The following is an 18,263-nucleotide window of genomic DNA, read 5'->3' as shown; positions in this document are numbered from 1 at the left end:
TCCCTTCCAAGGCTTAGAGAATCTCACAGAAGACACGGTTTCTCTGTGTAACAGTCCTGACTGTCCTGGAACTTGCTTTGTATACCAGGCTGGCCTCAAACTCAAAGAGGTCTGCCAGCCTCTGCCTCCTGAGTTTTGGGATTAAAGGTGTGCACAAATTAAGAGCATAAGTTGCAATGGGGTATATAAATTTTCATTTGAAAATGTCAGAACTGAAATGTATGTAAGTTCACCATTTTTTCCTTTTCTTGTTATCAGATTTTCTTTCTGATATCACTTTTACACACCCTAACTCCTACATATTGTCAACACAAAAACCACAAGTCTTGTGTTAAAAGTGTAAGAGATGGATTTATTCTGGGGAGAAATATGAGGTCCCATGATATGGGTCACCTCAAATTCTATTTTCCAAGGTGGCTGAAGTTTATGAAGTTTTTATAGTGACAGAAAAAAGAAAGTTGTAAATCAACATGCTTTTCACATATATTACTGAACACGTAACATACATTGATTATAACAGAAGTGGAAAAATCTCTGTTGAAGTTCCTACCAAATGACATTCTTGGCTGTGGGGCTTGTGGAAGCAAATGAACCTTTTCATACATCCCAAAGGAATTTAACCTACTACTCACAAGGATATTAGGTCAGACACAGAGGTGGGTAATGAATGAGTACCAAGGAGGGTAAGCTAGAAAGTTTGTAATTGCGATCTGGATGTGCAGAGCCAACCACTTCACAATTATTGGATTGCTAACCAGTCATTTAGCTTTTATAGGCACAGCTTCTTTCCAGGACCTTTTGTTCATGATAGTAACTGCTATTTAAATTTTGTTCATATTCCTTCCAATTCTGAAAACTATCAACCAGCCTTTGTAAAAACTTAAAGGACAACTCTATCAGACACTACCCTTTAAAAATCAATTTCTGATTTCCACAAAGCATGACAGATGCATCCATGTTGTACAGTTTTGAGTAAATGTAATTGGTTAAAATCCTCCTCACAATGTGCTATTATGATAGCCTTCTTCTGGGACTTGGAAACAGCCATCTTACATGGAATTCAACATTCCATCCTAATGGCATTCATTAGAAGGAGATTTAGTGTATATGATCACTTTCAATACCAGTCTAGCAGTTTTGGCCTCTTCCCAGCATGTAACTTTGGTAATTGTCTCCGTGCTAAGTGAAGTCTCAGGAGAGCTTCCTCAAGTGGACTTAACTAACTTGAAGGTTTTATAAACTGCTGTACATGTAGTCCCAATAACTGTGAGGATCTGTCAAACTGATGTATATAATATGCATTCCTAATCTTATCACTTTATCCTAAGGCTTTAAGCAACACTAGAATTCCTATCTGGCACCTTTTGAAGGAAGCTAATGTTTAAGGAAGGTTCTGGAAAATGTCACGTTAGCCTGTATTAAAATGGAGACAGTCTGACTCTACTCTGCATCTGTTGGGCCAGCAGAGCTAGTCTGATGTCCTTTAAGTTGGTATAAGGAAAAACAGTAAATTTTATTTGGAAAATGATCCACTTCCTCCAGCATGTTGCTGCAATCTGATTTTGCCATAGTGGGATGCTGCCAACTGGTTTTGCCATGTGAAGTAGCATCTGCAAGGCTAGGGACATAGGCAAATACAAATAATCTGGGAACATAACATCCACGTGACAGTTTCTTACAATGCAAAGGGACTGTGACTCTATGAGGGAGGGAGACTTTTTATAATAATTAAAGGGGACTTATATCTTACCTCGTGTGCTATCTTATTATTCTGGATAAAAAGGTGAAAGCCCCACTATTTTGTTAAATTGCAATGTGTTTTGAATCAAGTTTTTTTTTTCTTTTTTCTTGCAATGGTCTGGTTGAAAAGGATATCATCCGTCAGCAGAGTGAAGCTTCAAATATTCCTGTGAGATGTTGCACGTCACAGGGGTGAGGCTCTAAGAGGCCGGGGTACAGTTGTTAGTGAGGGAACTTTGCTTTTGATTTGGTCTTTTGTCTATAAGCTTGCTATTTTTGCTAACTGACATTGACTTCGAGTGAAAATCAGAGTTCTCATTCAGAAGGTTCCATGACGTCAGCCTGTGTCAACGTCAGGTGCTAGATTTAGTGACTCAACACCCTTATTTAAATAGAAACCACTTGATTTATGACCTATTTTATTAAAAATTTCACACCCTTTCACTATTCATAAGAAGTAAGATGAGTCTACCTTGGACAGAAGAGTCTACTTTGGACATTTGAACAAAGTGCTTTGCCAGAAATTATATACCACAAAAATGTAAGCAGGAAGGACAGTAAATCACAGTAGCATAAAAATCAAGTCTACCAAAGTGGAACAAGGATATTTCATCAAGAAAGAAGATAAATTATCTACTGCAGACATTTAAAAGAAATATCAATTGCTCAAATCTACTGACAGTGGATAAGAGGATTGTTTTTAATAGTCTTATTGATGAATCCAACTCCTGGAAATGAAGCTAAGGATTTGCCTGCAGTTTCCCAGGGTCCCAGTGAGGTTAGTTTCCCTCATTAATTTAAGCTACAATTTCCAGGAATCTCTTTGGGAATTAGCTAGATTACATTTAAAGATAATCAAGCACTTATTGCTTAGCCCTTTTCTTGACTTTGATAGTCAGAATCTCTTCTCCAGTCTCAGTAGCAGGACCATGTTGCTGATGATCAATTGATAGGCATGTCCTTTGGGGAAAACTGCCTATTTAATTGATTGGGACATTTCCTCCACTGTAATAGAACTTAGTGTGCCTTTGAACCTATCCAGTGGGTTTTTTTTCTTCTTTTTCTGCTAGCTCTGTTCCTTTGTCTTCATATTCTTTTCCTCTTCTTCTTCTTCCTTTGGAACTTTCACCTTTATTTCTAAAAGAAGACATGATAAAGAATCAGTGTTGAAATTATAATTGAGATACTGGGGCCATCACCAAACAGACACCATCTGAATGAATGAATGAATGAATGAATGAATGAATAAATACAGGAATTGTGTCTTCCTTGCTGCTCACTGCCATTCTTTACCAAGTTTCCTGTGCTTAAATGTTTGTGTTTTATGCTCATTTTATGGAGTTAATATTTTAAATGTTTAATTTTAATAATAATATATATGACATGCACTAGAAAGTCTGGTATTCTTCGTAGTCATGGAAGAACCTCAGGAAGAAACTCGCATTTCTTTTCTTGCTTAATCTTAGTGTCATAAGTACTTGAGCTATTGTTCCTTATTTATGTTGTGTGTGTGTGTTTGTATGTGTGTGTGTTTTTATGTGTGTGTTTGTGTGTGTGTGTGTGTGTGTTTTGTGTGTGCTCTGTGTGTTTGTGTGTGCTTGTGCATGTGTAGGTTCATATGACACAGCATCCCTGTGGAAGGTGGAGGAGAATCCGAAGGTATGGATTCATTCTTTCACCATGTGGGTACAAGAGTGAACTCGGGTTGGCAAGCTGGGCGGTAGGTGCATTTACCATTGAGCCATCTCTCCAGCTATTGATTTTAAACTAGTTCTGTTTATTAGTGTTATCTGTAGAAATATTACATATTTAGTACATGTGCTCCTTGGACAAATAGTTATTTTTAGGTTGCTTTAAATGAGGCACTTGGTTTGCATTGTACCCTTAATACTCACCATGGTGTTCGGTGTAGGTGTTTCTGAGAAATTCATGGGAACCCATTTCGAACAGTGTTGGAGACAGTATGACAATTAACTTCAAGAGCCTGAATACCTGTTCTGTTTCTCAATTCGTGCCCACACAAATTTACTATGATCATCAAAGAAAAGCAGAAACAACAGAAGGAGGAAAAGCAGTATGCTTTCACTGTCTTTACACTCCTACGCATGACCAGGTGACTAGGTGTAATTCTGAATGTTGATTAGAGCTTGCACCATAGTTCACGGGCATCTAATCCAAATTCATTGACTGGGTCTATTTATGTCACGGATGCCTGGATGAAATCTGTAGGGCTAATTTTGTTTATAAATGTCTTGTAAATTTTGAAAGTGTTGTTTCCTGGCGTGTTGATGACATGCTTTATATTTTACCTTTCTATGTGTATGTATTTCTTACTTGTATTGTGAAAAGTCCCTTATAGGTTCATATATGTTTAAACCACTTGGTCCTCAAATGGTGACAACAGTTTGGATTGTTGTAGAAAGTTTTAAGAAATAGAGTTGGACCTTGCTTGGAGAAAAAAAGAATATAAAGAGTCTCTAGATGTGGGCCTTGAGGCTTTATAGCTTGGCCCTCCTCTTGTGTGCTCTGCTTCCTGATTGTGGATATGCTGTGACTATCTGGTCTCCTGCTCTTGCCACTATGACTTTCCCACTGTTCAGGACTATAACCCCTTCACCTGTAAGCCAGTACTACCTCTTCCTGCTTGAAGTTGCTTCTTGTTACATATTTTGTGATTCTTGTTAATTCTTGTGACCACACCTTTACTATGGGTGTTTGTTATAAGTTACACTGAACTGGCAAATACAACCACTGCTTCTAGGGGAAATACCAGGCCAACTTCTTATGAGTCTTAGACCAGAAATTTTTTGTTTTTATCAGCTGATCAATATATAAATTTATCAATTGTATGTTTTTCTTTAGAAATACATTATTTAATGTGGCAAATTATCCCAATGAATTATGCATTCCCCCTGAGCTCATACATAATTTGACTATAACTAGTAACCTGTGCGAATACTATGTAATACCACACTTCCTGTCTCAGTGATAGTGTAAAATTTGGTACTTAGGAAGAATGGACAGTACTACAGTACTAGACTTAGTACAATGAATTCAGGAAAAATATGTTCACAGTCATCTATTGGATGGAACACAGGGCTACCAATGGAGAAGTTAGAGAAAGTACCCAAGGAGCTGAAGGGGTCTGCAACCTTATAGGAGGAACAGCAATATGTACTAACCAGTACCCCCAGAGCTCGTGTCTCTAGCTGCATATGTAGCAGAAGATGGCCTAGTCGGCCATCAGTGGAAAGAGAGGCCCATTGGTATTGCAAACTTTATATGCCCCAGTCCAGGGGAACGCCAGGGCCAAGAAGTGGGAGTGGGTGGGTTGGGGAGCAGGGCCGGGGGAGGGTATAGGGGACTTTCAGGATAGCATTTGAAATGTAAATGAAGAAAATATCTAATAAAAATAGCTTACAAAATCAGAACTACAAGCTAAAACAAACAAAGCCATGGTAACAAAGAGATGGCACTGGGTGAACTTAGCAGAAATACACCTACCAGATTTCCTCCTTTTATTCTTCCTTTCATATTTGCATGGCATGACTGACACAAAAATAAATGTGCTGATTCGGGAGCGGTACCAATAAATTATAGTAGGTAAGGCTCTTCACACATATAGAGCTTGTGAACAAGTGAGTTTGAGTGTATTTATGAATACATACATTAATTTAAATTGAACCACGGGTGATTTGATGTAATGAAAGAAAGCAGAGAAGGTTTAAATAATAAGTGCCAACCCAAAGCTCCATTGTTAGTGTCAGATTCATCCAAATTCCCTCCATGTCTGACCTAGAGCTGGCCTGGATGTATGCCATGTGACACTCCCCACTCCTGCTGCTAGCCTCAGGTCAGCCTTGTTACCTGAGTGGTTGTTTTTCTCTTTCCTTTAAGGAGTCTTCCAAGGTCCACCTTTCCTGTGTTTCCTAGGAGAACTTTAAGCATTCGGGGTGTCTCTTCTTTTGGTGGGAAAAGAAAGGCAGGTCCTGGTCTTGCAGGGATTGCCTGAGTGGTCTTTCCCTTCTGGCTTAAAAGAATTCTGGTGACAGGAGAATAACATTGTTTTGGGTAGTTCTGTGACAGCTCCCAGAGCCTCCCTGAAAAGTAATAAATTCTTCTGCCCCTGAATTTTCAGTGGATATTCCCTTTCAGTTTGGGGTGTATCTTTTTTTTTTTAAATTAAATTAAATTAAATTAAATTAAATTAAATTTGTTTTTACTTATTCATTTTACATCCTGCTCATTGTCCCCCTGCAGGTCACTCACTCCCAGAATTCTTCCCTCTTCTCCCCTCCCCTTCTCCTCTGAGCTGATGTGGGCCTCCCTGGGTATCTCACCCCCCCCCCCCCCACTTCCATCACACCTTGGCACTTCAAGTCTAGGCATTGATGTGTATATTATGGAAAAAAGCTATAATTTACTTCATATAACACAATAATCCGCATCTTAGATTTTATAGAGCAAACCCAACTTTCTCCACCTTAATTTCTCCATATAGTATTGCACTCTGTAGTTCCATTTGGCCTGGGACTTAGTCCATTCCTCCTGCCTTAGCCTTCTAAGTGCAGGGACACTAAGTGTGCACCATTACTCCTGCTTCTATCAGGGCTTTAAAGGTCATACTTGGCTTTCTTCATGAGGAGCTTTTTAGAAGTTGGATAATGCAGCAGAATTTCTTGGAGAGTCTTTTTGTCCAGAGTTAAAAGATTGGCAAATCCGTGGGCCACAACATCAGCTGTCCGGCGATTTCCTCCTCCTTTTGCCAGAAGGCTGTGAGAAAAGCAGGTCTTCAGTTACCAGTTTCACTCATCCTTTTGTATCTCAAACAAAACTGCAAATTTAATTACTCAGCTATACATTGGTAGACTTGGTATCACAAAGGAAGTTTGTAAGATGTTGACTAACTGTCAATGTAGTAAGTCATTCCAAATGGGAAATACAAAATCTTTAGCAAATTGTGTGTGTCATTATGACAGAATCTAGAATCCCTTGGAAGGGGGAGTCTTTTTTTTTAATTAGATATTTTCTTTATTTACATTTCAAATGTTATCCCCTTTCCTAGTTTCCCCTCTGAAAATCCCCCATTCCCTCCCCCTCCCCCTGCTCCACAACCCACCCACTCCCACTTCCTGGCCCTCGAATTACCCTATACTGGGGCATAGAACCTTCACAGGACCAAGGGACTCTCCTCCTATTGATGACTGACTAGGGCATCTTCTGCTACATATGCAGCTAGAGCCATGAGTCCCACCATGTGATTTCTTTGACTTGTGGTTTAGTCCCAGGGAGCTCTGGGGGTACTGGTTAGTTCATATTGTTGTTCCTCCTATGGGGTTGCAAACTCCTTCAGCTCCTTGGGTACTTTCTTTAGCTCCTTCATTGGGGACCCTGTGCTCTGTTCAATGGATGACTGTGAGCATCCACTTCTGTATTTGCCAGGCACTGGCAGAGCCTCTCAGGAGACAGCTATTATCAGGTTCCTGTCAGCAAAATCTATTTTTTTTTAATTTTTTTTATGGCTGTTTGAATTTTCTTTTTATTTTTATTCCTCCCGTTTTGCTCTGATGAAAACGTACATTCTTTTTGAATCATAATGGTGAAAGCAAACAAGATATCTTGCGCATGGGTAAGACAAAACCTACATTACACTTTAATAAACAAAAGTTTGAAATTCTCACGTATTCTTAGCTAGAGCTACTAATCATCTTTATTTTGGTTAGGATTGTTTACAATCTGAAGTTAGAAATAGTTTGCATTTACAAAATTGTTTGCAATTTTTTTTTTGAGTTTTCTTTTTAAAAATTTTTTCCCACATTTTTTATTAGATATTTTCTTCATTTATATTTCAAATGCTATCCCAAAAGTCCCCTATACCCTCCCCCCCCCCCGCCCTGCTCCCCTACCCACTCACTCCCACTTCTTGGCCCTGGCTGTCCCCTGTACTGGGGCATATAAAGTTTGCAAGACCAAGGGGCCTCTCTTCCCAATGATGGCTGACTAGGCCATCTTCTGCTAGATATGCAGCTAGAGACACGAGCTCTGGGGAGTACTGATTAGTTTATTTGTTGTTGGCATCTGCAATAGTGTCTGAGTTTGGTGGTTGTTTATGGGATGGATCCTCAGGTAGGACAGTCTCTGGATGGTCATTCCTTCAGTCTCTGCTCTGAACTTTGTCTCTGTAACTCCTTCCATGGGTATTCTTGTTCCGCCTTCTAAGAAAGTATGAAGTATCCACACTTTGGTCTTCCTTCTTCTGAGTTTCATGTGTTTTGCAAATTGTATCTTGGGTATTCTGAGTTTCTGGGCTGATATCCACTTATCAGTGAGTGCATATCATGTGTGTTCTTTTGTGATTGGGTTACCTCACTCAGGGTGATATCCTTCAGATCTATCCATTTGTCTAAGAATTTCATAAATGTATTGTTTTTAATAGCTATGTAGTACTCCATTGTGTAAATGTACCACATTTTCTGTATCCATTCCTCTGTTGAGGCACATCTGGGTTCTTTACAGCTTCTGGCTATTATAAATAAGGCTGCTATGAACATAGTGGAGCATGTGTTCCTATTACAAGTTGGATCATCTTCTGGGTATATGCCCAAGGATCACTATCCCTGACCTCGACCTGTACTACAGAGCAATTGTGATAAAAACTGCATGGAGCTGGTATATCGACAGACAGGTAGATCAATGGAATAGAATTGAAGACCCAGAAATGAACCCACACACTTATGGTCGCTTCATCTTTGACAAAGGAGCTAAAATCATCCAGTGGAAAAAAGACAGCATTTTCAACAAATGGTACTGGCTCAACTAGTAGTTAGCATGTAGAAGAATGTGAATTGATCCATACTTATCTCCTTGTACAAAGCTCAAGTCTAAGTGGATCAAAAAACTCCACATAAAATCAGAGACACTGAAACTCATAGAGGAGAAAGTGGGGAAGAGCCTCGAAGACATGAGCACAGGGGAAAAATTCCTAAACAGAACAGCAATGGTTTGTGCGGTAAGATCTAGAATCGACAAATGGGCCCTTATAAAATTGCAAAGCTTCTGTAAGGCAAAGGACACTGTCAATAAGACAAAAAGTCCACCAACAGATTTGGAAAAGATCTTTATCAATTTGAAATCCAATAGAGGGTTAATATCCAATATATACAAAGAACTAGAGAAGTTAGACTCCTGAGAACTAAATAACCTTATTTACAAATGGGGTACAGAGCAAAACAAAGAATTCACAACTTAGGAATACTAAATGGCTGAGACGCACTTAAAAAAAATGTTCAACATCCTTAATCATCAGGGAAATTCAAATCCAAACAACCCTGAGATTTCACCTCACACCAATCAGAATGACTAGTATCAAAAACTCAGGTGATAGCAGATGCTGGCGAGGATGTGGAGAAAGAGGAAGGAGTCTTAATGAGACGTTTTATAGTGATGAATTATCTTGACTATGTCAATAGAGATCAGAAGACTTGCCCATTGTTGGTGGCATTATTCTCTGAGCACTGGATCCTACATTTTCTTAAGAGTGGAGAAGAGAGCTGAACAGTAGCATGCGCACATTTATTGCTCTCTGGTCTTGACCTCAGATTTGATATAACTAATTGCTTTAAATTTCTATTGCCTTGACTTCCCTGCAATGATAGATTGTTGTGTGGAATTGTGAACCCAAAATACCCTTTCTTCCTTAAGTGCTATTAACAAGATCTATATCACATCAGGAGGCAAAACTGAGAAACCATTTCATTTTAAGCTCTCTGCACCCTGAAGACACCACTCACCTTAAAGATAGAATCATCGTTTAAGTGCTCTTTTTTTCTTTTTCCAATTTTTTATTAGGTATTTTCTTCATTTACATTTCAAATGCTATCCCGAAAGTCCCCTATACCCTCCCTTCCACCCCCTGCTTCCATATGCACCCACTCCCTCTTCTTGGCCCTGGTGTTCCCCTGTACTGGGGCATACAAAGTTTGCAAGACCAAGGGACCTCTCTTCCCAATGATGTCTGACTAGGCCTTCAATGCTCTTTTTAAAAATATATTTTTTAAATATTTAAAAACTCTCTTCCCAAGGGAATTTTGGAAGGTATCTATATTGCATACTTTGTCTAATGAGAACTATACTTTAAACATATTTTAAAATAGGTAACAGTGATTACAACTACTCATGTCTAGTGTTCTTTTGATCTCCTATTTAGGGAAAAACACTTTGCTAGAACCTTACTCCTGCTGAGGAAAGAGGTTTTCCCTGGTGCAGTCCTTCCAGCTTGGAAAGCAAAACAAGTCCTATAAGGCTATAGCTCACCCACACCTCAAAAGGTGGAGACTCCATCCTATGACTTTCCATGATTTCCTCTCCTCCGTTCTTTATCCCCATAAGACTCCTATAGAATAGTGTGAGTTGCAATGGAAACAGATAACTTCTCTGAGGAAGGATGCTTAAGTAAGTGTGGTCATTAAGAGAGAAGGAGAGAGTGCAAGAGGAGTGTGAAGCCTTTGTCATCTGTAGCTCTGACAAACATACATACCACAGACCCCTGTCAGAGCAGCGTGAAACCCAATGCTAAGTGTTCGTCCACCTCGCTTCTCATTTCTAGCTTCCAGCAGTTACAAATTACATACATAGCATATTCGAGAAACAGATGAGATGTCGATGATGCAGGTGTTAGAATTCACAGACAGGAAAATTTAGAAACTGTGATTGATACAGTAAGGAGTATAATGAAAAGGGGAATCATGCAAGAACAAGTATATAATATAAACATGAAAATTTGAAGAATCTAAAAAAAAATGCAAGAAATCAAAAGTGCTGTAACAGAGAGGAATAATGCTTCTGATGGACCCAGCACCATGTTGGCCTGGAAAAGAATCCGTGAAGTCGAATAAAAGTTAACAGAAGCTTTCTAGACTAACATGCAAAAGGAACGAGCAGAACTGAACTAGGTTCACAGAGATCACTTTGAAATATGAGACATAGACCTAACTGGAAAACCAGAAGGAGACAAGGGGGGGGGGTGTTTCTAGCAGAACATTTAAGAGCTTTCCAAAACTAATGCCAAACACTCAAACCACAGAAACTGAGAGACTGAATAACATCCAAAGGGATAAATAATTAGTGTATCTCTCAGTCCTCACCAGAGGTGCTCTCTTCTGCAGGGGATGGCTAGTGATACAGAGATTCAAAACTGGTCAATGTGCAGGGACTAAGAGACTAAGGAGAACACAGATGTAAACATATAGACCTACTCCCTAAATTTAACGAATAAGATGGGACAAATGTCTCAAACAGTAAAACAGTGTTTGGAGGATATGCCAGGACCATGAACACATGAACTCAGTGGCTATGACTGAATGCATAAGCCAGCAAAAATCCCAGCTTGGATGAGGAGGAGCTCATGAGCTCCCACTCCTAGAAGAGGACCTATAGGCAACTGATGTGAAGGGAGAGTCAGGTTGTTTTAGGTATGTGATGCCTGAGAGGTTACTCAGTCTCCAGTAGATGGCCCCATACTCATGCACATGCAGGCAGCAGTAAGTGGACTCAGCAGGTTTAAAACAGATCACATAAAGTAAGGAGTGGAAAATGGTGAGGGCTATAGGGGAGAGACCTGGATGGGGGTTAATTTGGTCAAAGCAAGTTATGTGCATGCGTGAAAATTTAAACAATAAAAAGGGGAAAATAAAGGACTACAAAGGAATTAACAAATACCCCTCAACTACTCATAGCATATTCAAACTATATTCAAACTATAGGAAACCAAAGACAAAAACAAAGTCTTGAAAGAATATAAAACGGGAAATACTTGAGCTAAACATAGACCAGGACCACAGCAGTTTTCTTACCCAAAAGCAATCTCATCTCTAGGCAGTGGAGTGAAACATTCAATGTTAAAAGAAATGTCTATGACCTGCAATTCTATATTTAGTGAAAATATTCTTCAGAAGTAAAGGAGAAACAAAGATTTCTTCAAATGAACAAACACCAAGGTGATCTATTCCTAAGAGACCTGTCCTGCAGAAAGTGTTCAAAGAATTCCCAAGGAGAAAAAAATATCAAAACCAAAAACAAAGCATAGATCATAAACTCAGGTCTCCATAGGAAAGGGAGCAAATGAAGGGAAAGAAAACATGAATCTCTGTTGATCTAGGAGATGATTATTTCAGTGACAAAGTAAGTGGCTCTGTGTGTGTGTGTGTGTGTGTGTGTGTGTGTGTGTGTGTGTGTGTGTGTGTGTTTAATAACAGAATATGGGCAAGTGATTGGTAGTGTCACAGGGTGGGTAGGGAGGAACTGTGCTAAGGGACGCTCTACATGTGAAGTATTAACTGAAGGCAGGCTTAGACCTAACTTACACATGAACACTTTAGGGAAAAAATTACTGTTTTGTTTGTTTGTTTGTTTGTGCTTTCATTTTTAAGGTTGGGCATCTCTGGGTACCTGCAGCTGGCTTTGAATCTATGATCTTCCTGCACCATGAATGGGTAGCTAGGGTTAGAGACATGCGCCATTGAACCAGGCTAAGAATAGTTATTATGCTAAGAAAGGAGAGAAAAATGAATCATGCAAAGTGCTCAGCTGAAGCTGAGCTCGATCCGGTACTGTGGCACCATTTATAATCTAAGCATTTGGGAGGCTTAGGCAGGACCATGAGCTGCAGGTCAGCCTGGACCACATAACAGTACCTTGTCTTGAACAGACAGACAGACAGACAGACAGACAGACAGACAGACAAGCAACCCCAAAAGTAAAGCAAGAAACAAACACCAGAGCAAAAGAAAAAGGTGGGGAAGAGGACCTAATGATAAGGTGGGCACTCACCTCCACCTAACAGTGAAGATGGGGGCAGGAAAAAGAAGGCCAGGGCTCTCCAAACCACAGAAGAATTAAACTACTCCTTCAGGACAAAATATGTGTATTTAGAATCCTTCAGTGTGACTGTGTTAAGGCATGGTTGCTTTAATCAGTGACTGCTTTTGCCAGAGAAGACAAAAGAAACACATTTCATTCCATCTCTCTACATATCTACGCAGCATTCCATGCATACATGTGTGTATGTATGATCTATCTACCTAGCTAGCTAGTTATCTATCACAATTACTATTATTATTTTTACTAATTCATACATGTGTGTCTATATGATCTATCTCCCTAGCTAGCTAGTTATCATCTATCACAATTATTATTATTATTTATTTTACTAATTTATACATGTGTGTCTATATGATCTACCTAGCTAGTTATCATCTATCACAATTATTATTATTGTTATTGTTATTTTATTTTTTTTTACTAATTCACCTACCCAAGTTTCTATCTGTCTTCCTGCTTGTCTATTAAATGGAAATACATGGGTTCGATAAAGTAGTTTTCATTCACACTCCTGTGGTTTTTTTAATACAGAGTAATCAAGTAGTTAGGCAGGGCAGGATGTCACTGGGGAGCTTAATCTACACCCAGAGAACCTCTGTGAGCGTGCCAAACTATGCAAGAGCGGAAATAACATATTTAAATGTCAGGCTATTTTGAGATTTCTCAAGCTTTAATTAAACTTGCCTACAGGTTGCACGTTTGGAGTGCTTGATGAGTTTCTGAACGGAAGAAATAGTCTGTCTGCCAGATGGATTTTGCCCAAACTCTCTCAGCAATGTTTTAAATAGCATCTTTTTTTTTCTCTCTTCTTATCCATAAAATGCTTCTCCAGCGTTCCACGAGTGGAAAGTTTTACTCATTAAATTGCTTAGTAAGAAGGTCCCTCCATTAATATCCACAGTTTCATGTAGAGTTTCCCAAAGACTCCATGCCAAAGGACAAATAGCTGATAGTACAGTTAAATGTCTCCAGGTTAAAAAGAAGCTTGTGTTGAGTAATAGTCCAGGAAATAAAGGAATTTATTCTAATCGTGGACCAGTTCATTGTTCTTACCTTATATAGCTCAAGGATTTTTTTTTTTTTGATATTCTGTTCATCCAGGAAAGTATTAAGCTCCACAATGTATTCAAACAATGAGAGGGAATTGAAGAGACACACCATCAAAACATAGTATCATTATGTGAGAAGGCTGCAGGATTAGGAACTAAATCACCATTTCATATACCCGTTTATGAAATATTTCTAATCACTTTTCCTGAAAACAGAAAACTTTTTTTAATCATCTGCTGCAGGAATCTGACTATCCTTAACGGACTGGCTTTGTGTGGTTTTGTGACGACGTTCAGTTATGAAGAAAGTTCAACTAGGAAGATTCCTACGTACTTATTTTTTAAAATGAATTAACGTATTCACTTTACATCCTGATTGCAGCCTTCCCCTCCCTCCTGTCCTCCCAGTCCCTCCGTCTCACCTCTTTAGTGAATTCTTTTTTCTCTTGTTCTTATTTATTTATTTATTTATTTATTTAATATATGTGAGTATACTGTTGTTCTCTTCAGACACACCAGAAGAGGGCATCGGATCCCATACAGATGCCTATGAAGCACCACGTGGTTGCTGGCAATTGAACTCAGAACCTTTGGAAGAGCAATCAGTGCTCTTAACCACTGAGCCATCACTCCAGCCCCCTTAATGAATTCTTAACCCTCATTTGTTATATGGGATTACACACTCAGAGCTGAGTGCAGGAACTGAAGTACTTCTGTGAGCATATCAGAGACACGATGTATTCAGAAAAAAGTCAGCTACCAATATGGATACACACACACACACACACACACTCACACTCACACTCACACACATACACAGACCTGTTGCCCATTTCCTAACATTCATGTATTAGAAAACCATTCCTAAATTGAAACATTATTAGTATTTGGAAGTGGAGCCTTGGGGAGCTAATGAGGTCATGAGGGCATTAAAATAAGGAGCTTCCAGTAGGGTGTGGTGCTTAAATAGGACTAGGGAGATAGAGCATTGTGAGTTTCAAAGTAGCCTGCTCTACACAGCAAGTTCCAGGTTAGCCATTGCTACATAGTGAGAGCTTGTCTCAAAAAAGGGAAAAAGGGAAAAATAAAAGAGTTGCTTTCTAAGAAGCATCAACATGCTTGCTCTCTCGTCATGTGACATCTTGGCCATCTTATGATTCAAGGTTTCAACAGATTTAGACTTCACTGTTTGGGAAGAACTTTAGAGACTTGAAAGGCAAAATGAATTTCTTACAAGTTGTCCAGGTCTGGGTATTTTGTTACAATAAAATAATAGACTAAGATAGGCTGCTATAAACATAGTGGAGCATGTGTCCTTATTACCAGTTGGAACATCTTCTGGGTATATGCCCAGGAGAGGTATTGCTGGATCTTCCAGTAGAACAGTGTCCAGTTTTCTGAGGGACTGCCAGACTGACTTCCAGAGTAGTTGTACAAGCTTGCAATCCTACCAGCAGTGGAGCAGTGTTCCTCTTTCTCCACATCCTTGCCAGCATCTGCTGTTACCTGAATTTTTGATCTTAGCCATTCTGACTGGTGTGAGGTGGAATCGCAAGGTTGTTTTGATTTGCATTTCCCTGATGATTAAGGATGTTGAACATTTTCTCAGGTGCTTCTCAGCCCTTTGGTACTCCTCAGTTGAGAATACTTTGTTTAGCTCGGTACCCCATTTTTAATGGGGTTACTTGAATTTCTGGAGTCTGGTTTCTTGAGCTCTTTGTATATAATAGCCAGAAGCTGGAAAGAACCCAGATGTCCCTCAACAGAGGAATGGATACAGAAAATGTGGTACATTTACACAATGGAGTACTACTCTGCTATTAAAAATAATCAATTTATGAAATTCTTGGGCAAATGAATGTATCTGGAGGATATTATCCTTAGTGAGGTAACCCAATCACAAAAGAAGTCACTTGATATGCACTCACTGATAAGTGTATATTAGCCCAGAAACTTAGAATACCCAAGATGCAATTTGCAAAACACAAGAAAATCAAAAAGAAGGAAGACCAACGTGTGATTACTTCATTCCTCCTTAGAATAGGGAACAAAATACCCATGGAAGGAGTTACAGAGCCAAAGTTTGGAGCTAAGTTGAAAGAATGGAGCATCCAGAGACTACCCCACCCAGGGATCCATCCCATAATCAGCCACCAAACGCAGACACTATTTCATATGCCAGCAATATTTTGCTGAAAGGACCCTAATATAGCTGTCTCTTGTGAGGCTATGGCAGTGCCTGGCAAATACAGAAGTGGATGCTCACAGTCATCTATTAGATGGAACACAGGGCTCCCAATGGAGGAGCTAGAAAAAGTACCCAAGGAGCTGAAGGGGTCTGCAACCCTATAGGTGGAACAACAATATGAACTAACCAGTACCCCAGAGCTCGTGTCTCTAGCTGCATATGTAGCAGAAGATGGCCTAGTCAGCCATCATTGGGTAGAGAGGCTCCTAGGTCTTGCAAACTTTATATGTCCCAGTCCAGGGGAATGCCAGGGCCAAGAAGTGGGAGTGGGTGGGTAGGGGAGCAGAGTATGGGGAGAGTATAGGGAACTTTCAGGATAACATTTGCAATGTAAATAAAGAAAATATCTAATAAAAAAGTAAAAATAATAAAAAAGATTCATCATTATATCATATGTAAATATGTCCATTTTTATATATACACTTGATATATATCCTAGTATCTTATACTGTGGCCTATGACCATATATTTGGTCGTATGACTGAATTGGGTGGCTGTGAAATTTTGGCAACAGGAAAAGTTGTCGTACTACACAACATCAATTAATTGAAAATCAGACACAAAATGTATCAATCACATGATTTTTTTTGGTCAGGCCATGCAGCACTGATAAGTACTTGCCAAAAACATCTCTGTCAGATTCAAATCAAAATTGTATGCTGTAAGTCAGCATTTTTAACTGTTCGACCAAAGTTTTATAAACCTATCAAAACATAAGGATTTTAAACCAGAAAACAAAGACCTAACCATCATTACTACCATTGTTTCTCAGTACCTAAGAATCACATATTGAATTTTTGAATTACATTGGAATTACATTGGAATGTTTGATTACAAAATTGATGTTTGAGTTGTATAAAATTTTTTCAATGAATTTTAGGATGGGATTAGACAGAATTTTCAAGAATTCTTAGAATATTCATAAACACAATGTTGTCATTTTGTGTTATGTATTACTGCAAATTTGTACTCTCAAGCACTGAAGAATATATAATTACAATATTCACCAACTCTAAAAACAGTATAGATGCTCTCTGTGTTATGGTATCAAATATTAAGCCAGGATTTAATGTTATATAGGAATAAACAAGAACATTTACCTCACAGCTATGAAGTATGCCTCTACCTTCATAAATGGTAAACATTATATATATAAAACAAAGAATTGTTTGTTTTAGCACAGGTGATATTTTACCATATTTAAACAGTAGGTAACCAAGTTTCCTGAAGACTCAATACACAGACCAAAGTTATATCCATACAAATAGGTCACATTATTTGAATGTAGTTTACCTTATTTTGGCTTTCTCAAGGCATTCTTACATAAAGGTAAATTGCAGATAATCAAAAGGATGATGGACTAATATACTAATTATAAAGACATTCAGTTGCATCCAAACAATGTTTTTGTTTGTTTGTTTGTTTTTTAATTCATGGCAGTGAACAATTGTACATGCCTCTAATCTTAGCACTTAGAAGGCAGAGGAAAGTGGATCTCTAAGTGTTTGAGGCCAACTTGGTCAACAAAAAGAATTCATTGCTAGCCAGGAATGCAAAGTGAGACCTGTCTCAATAAATAACTACATACATACAAACATATTTTATGATTACCAGTAAATATTTTATTTTTATACTTATTTTGTATACCTACAGATATTTGGTGATGAAAAAATGTCACAGGCTAAAGGGTAAAATAAAGTGTAAGAAGTCTTGGCATATATGTTGTTCATATGTATGTGTGTACAAGTATTTTTTTCAGTAAGTGCTATAATATGCAAATAGTCTCTAGTTACTTATTTCAAGCTTTGCATCAGGGCTGCTATACATGAAATTACAAATTGAGTGCTAAACAAAGTACAGTGTAGTTGGAGACCCCAGAATTTGTACAGTGTACAGCCTACTCAGCTCTCTCTAGCAGAATCTCTATATTTAGGAGCACTCAAAGGGGACAATAGACTACAGAAGAGCAGACACTAAATGTAGAAACATAAGGAAAGCACTCGGAACATAAGCGAAATTTATTGAAAATTTAAACTTTGGTACAGTTTTTTAAAAAAATTCACATTAAATCATTTATACTATAATAATATTTTTTGAAGATAGGCAGAGCTATCTCCTAAAGGAATTAATAAAAAGGCTACCCTGTGAAATGATGAAAGAAAGAAACCATATTCTCTGAGTTGGTAGAAGGACAAGTGTAGAATAGAATATCAGTGATCAGTGATATATATATATAGTTTCCTTTCTTTTTTTAAAAATTTTTGTTTTGTTTTGCTTTGTTTTTTCGAGACAGGGTTTATAGCCCTGGCTGTCCTGAAACTCACTCTGTAGACCCAGCTGGCCTCGAA

The 18,263-nt window shown here is 38.6% G+C and overlaps 1 protein-coding gene across 1 annotated transcript in view; it reads right to left on the bottom strand.

Moving 5' to 3' along the window:
* Positions 1 to 331: 331 nt before the first annotated feature.
* The window catches only part of Cngb3 (cyclic nucleotide gated channel beta 3), a 229,774-nt gene continuing 211,842 nt past the window's right edge, over positions 332 to 18,263 (bottom strand). The window contains exons 16-18 of the mRNA NM_013927.2: positions 6,367 to 6,513; positions 5,608 to 5,782; positions 332 to 2,877 (exon numbers count right to left, since the gene is read on the bottom strand). Of these exons, the coding sequence (NP_038955.1) occupies positions 2,872 to 2,877; positions 5,608 to 5,782; positions 6,367 to 6,513 (328 nt within the window). The 3' untranslated portion in view covers positions 332 to 2,871. The remainder of the gene's footprint in view (positions 2,878 to 5,607; positions 5,783 to 6,366; positions 6,514 to 18,263) is intronic.

The sequence above is a fragment of the Mus musculus genome, chromosome 4 (genome assembly GCF_000001635.26).
Source record: "Mus musculus strain C57BL/6J chromosome 4, GRCm38.p6 C57BL/6J".
Taxonomy (NCBI): domain Eukaryota; kingdom Metazoa; phylum Chordata; class Mammalia; order Rodentia; family Muridae; genus Mus; species Mus musculus.
Note: the sequence above shows the minus strand (reverse complement) of the source record. Positions and strands in the feature narration are given on the sequence as shown.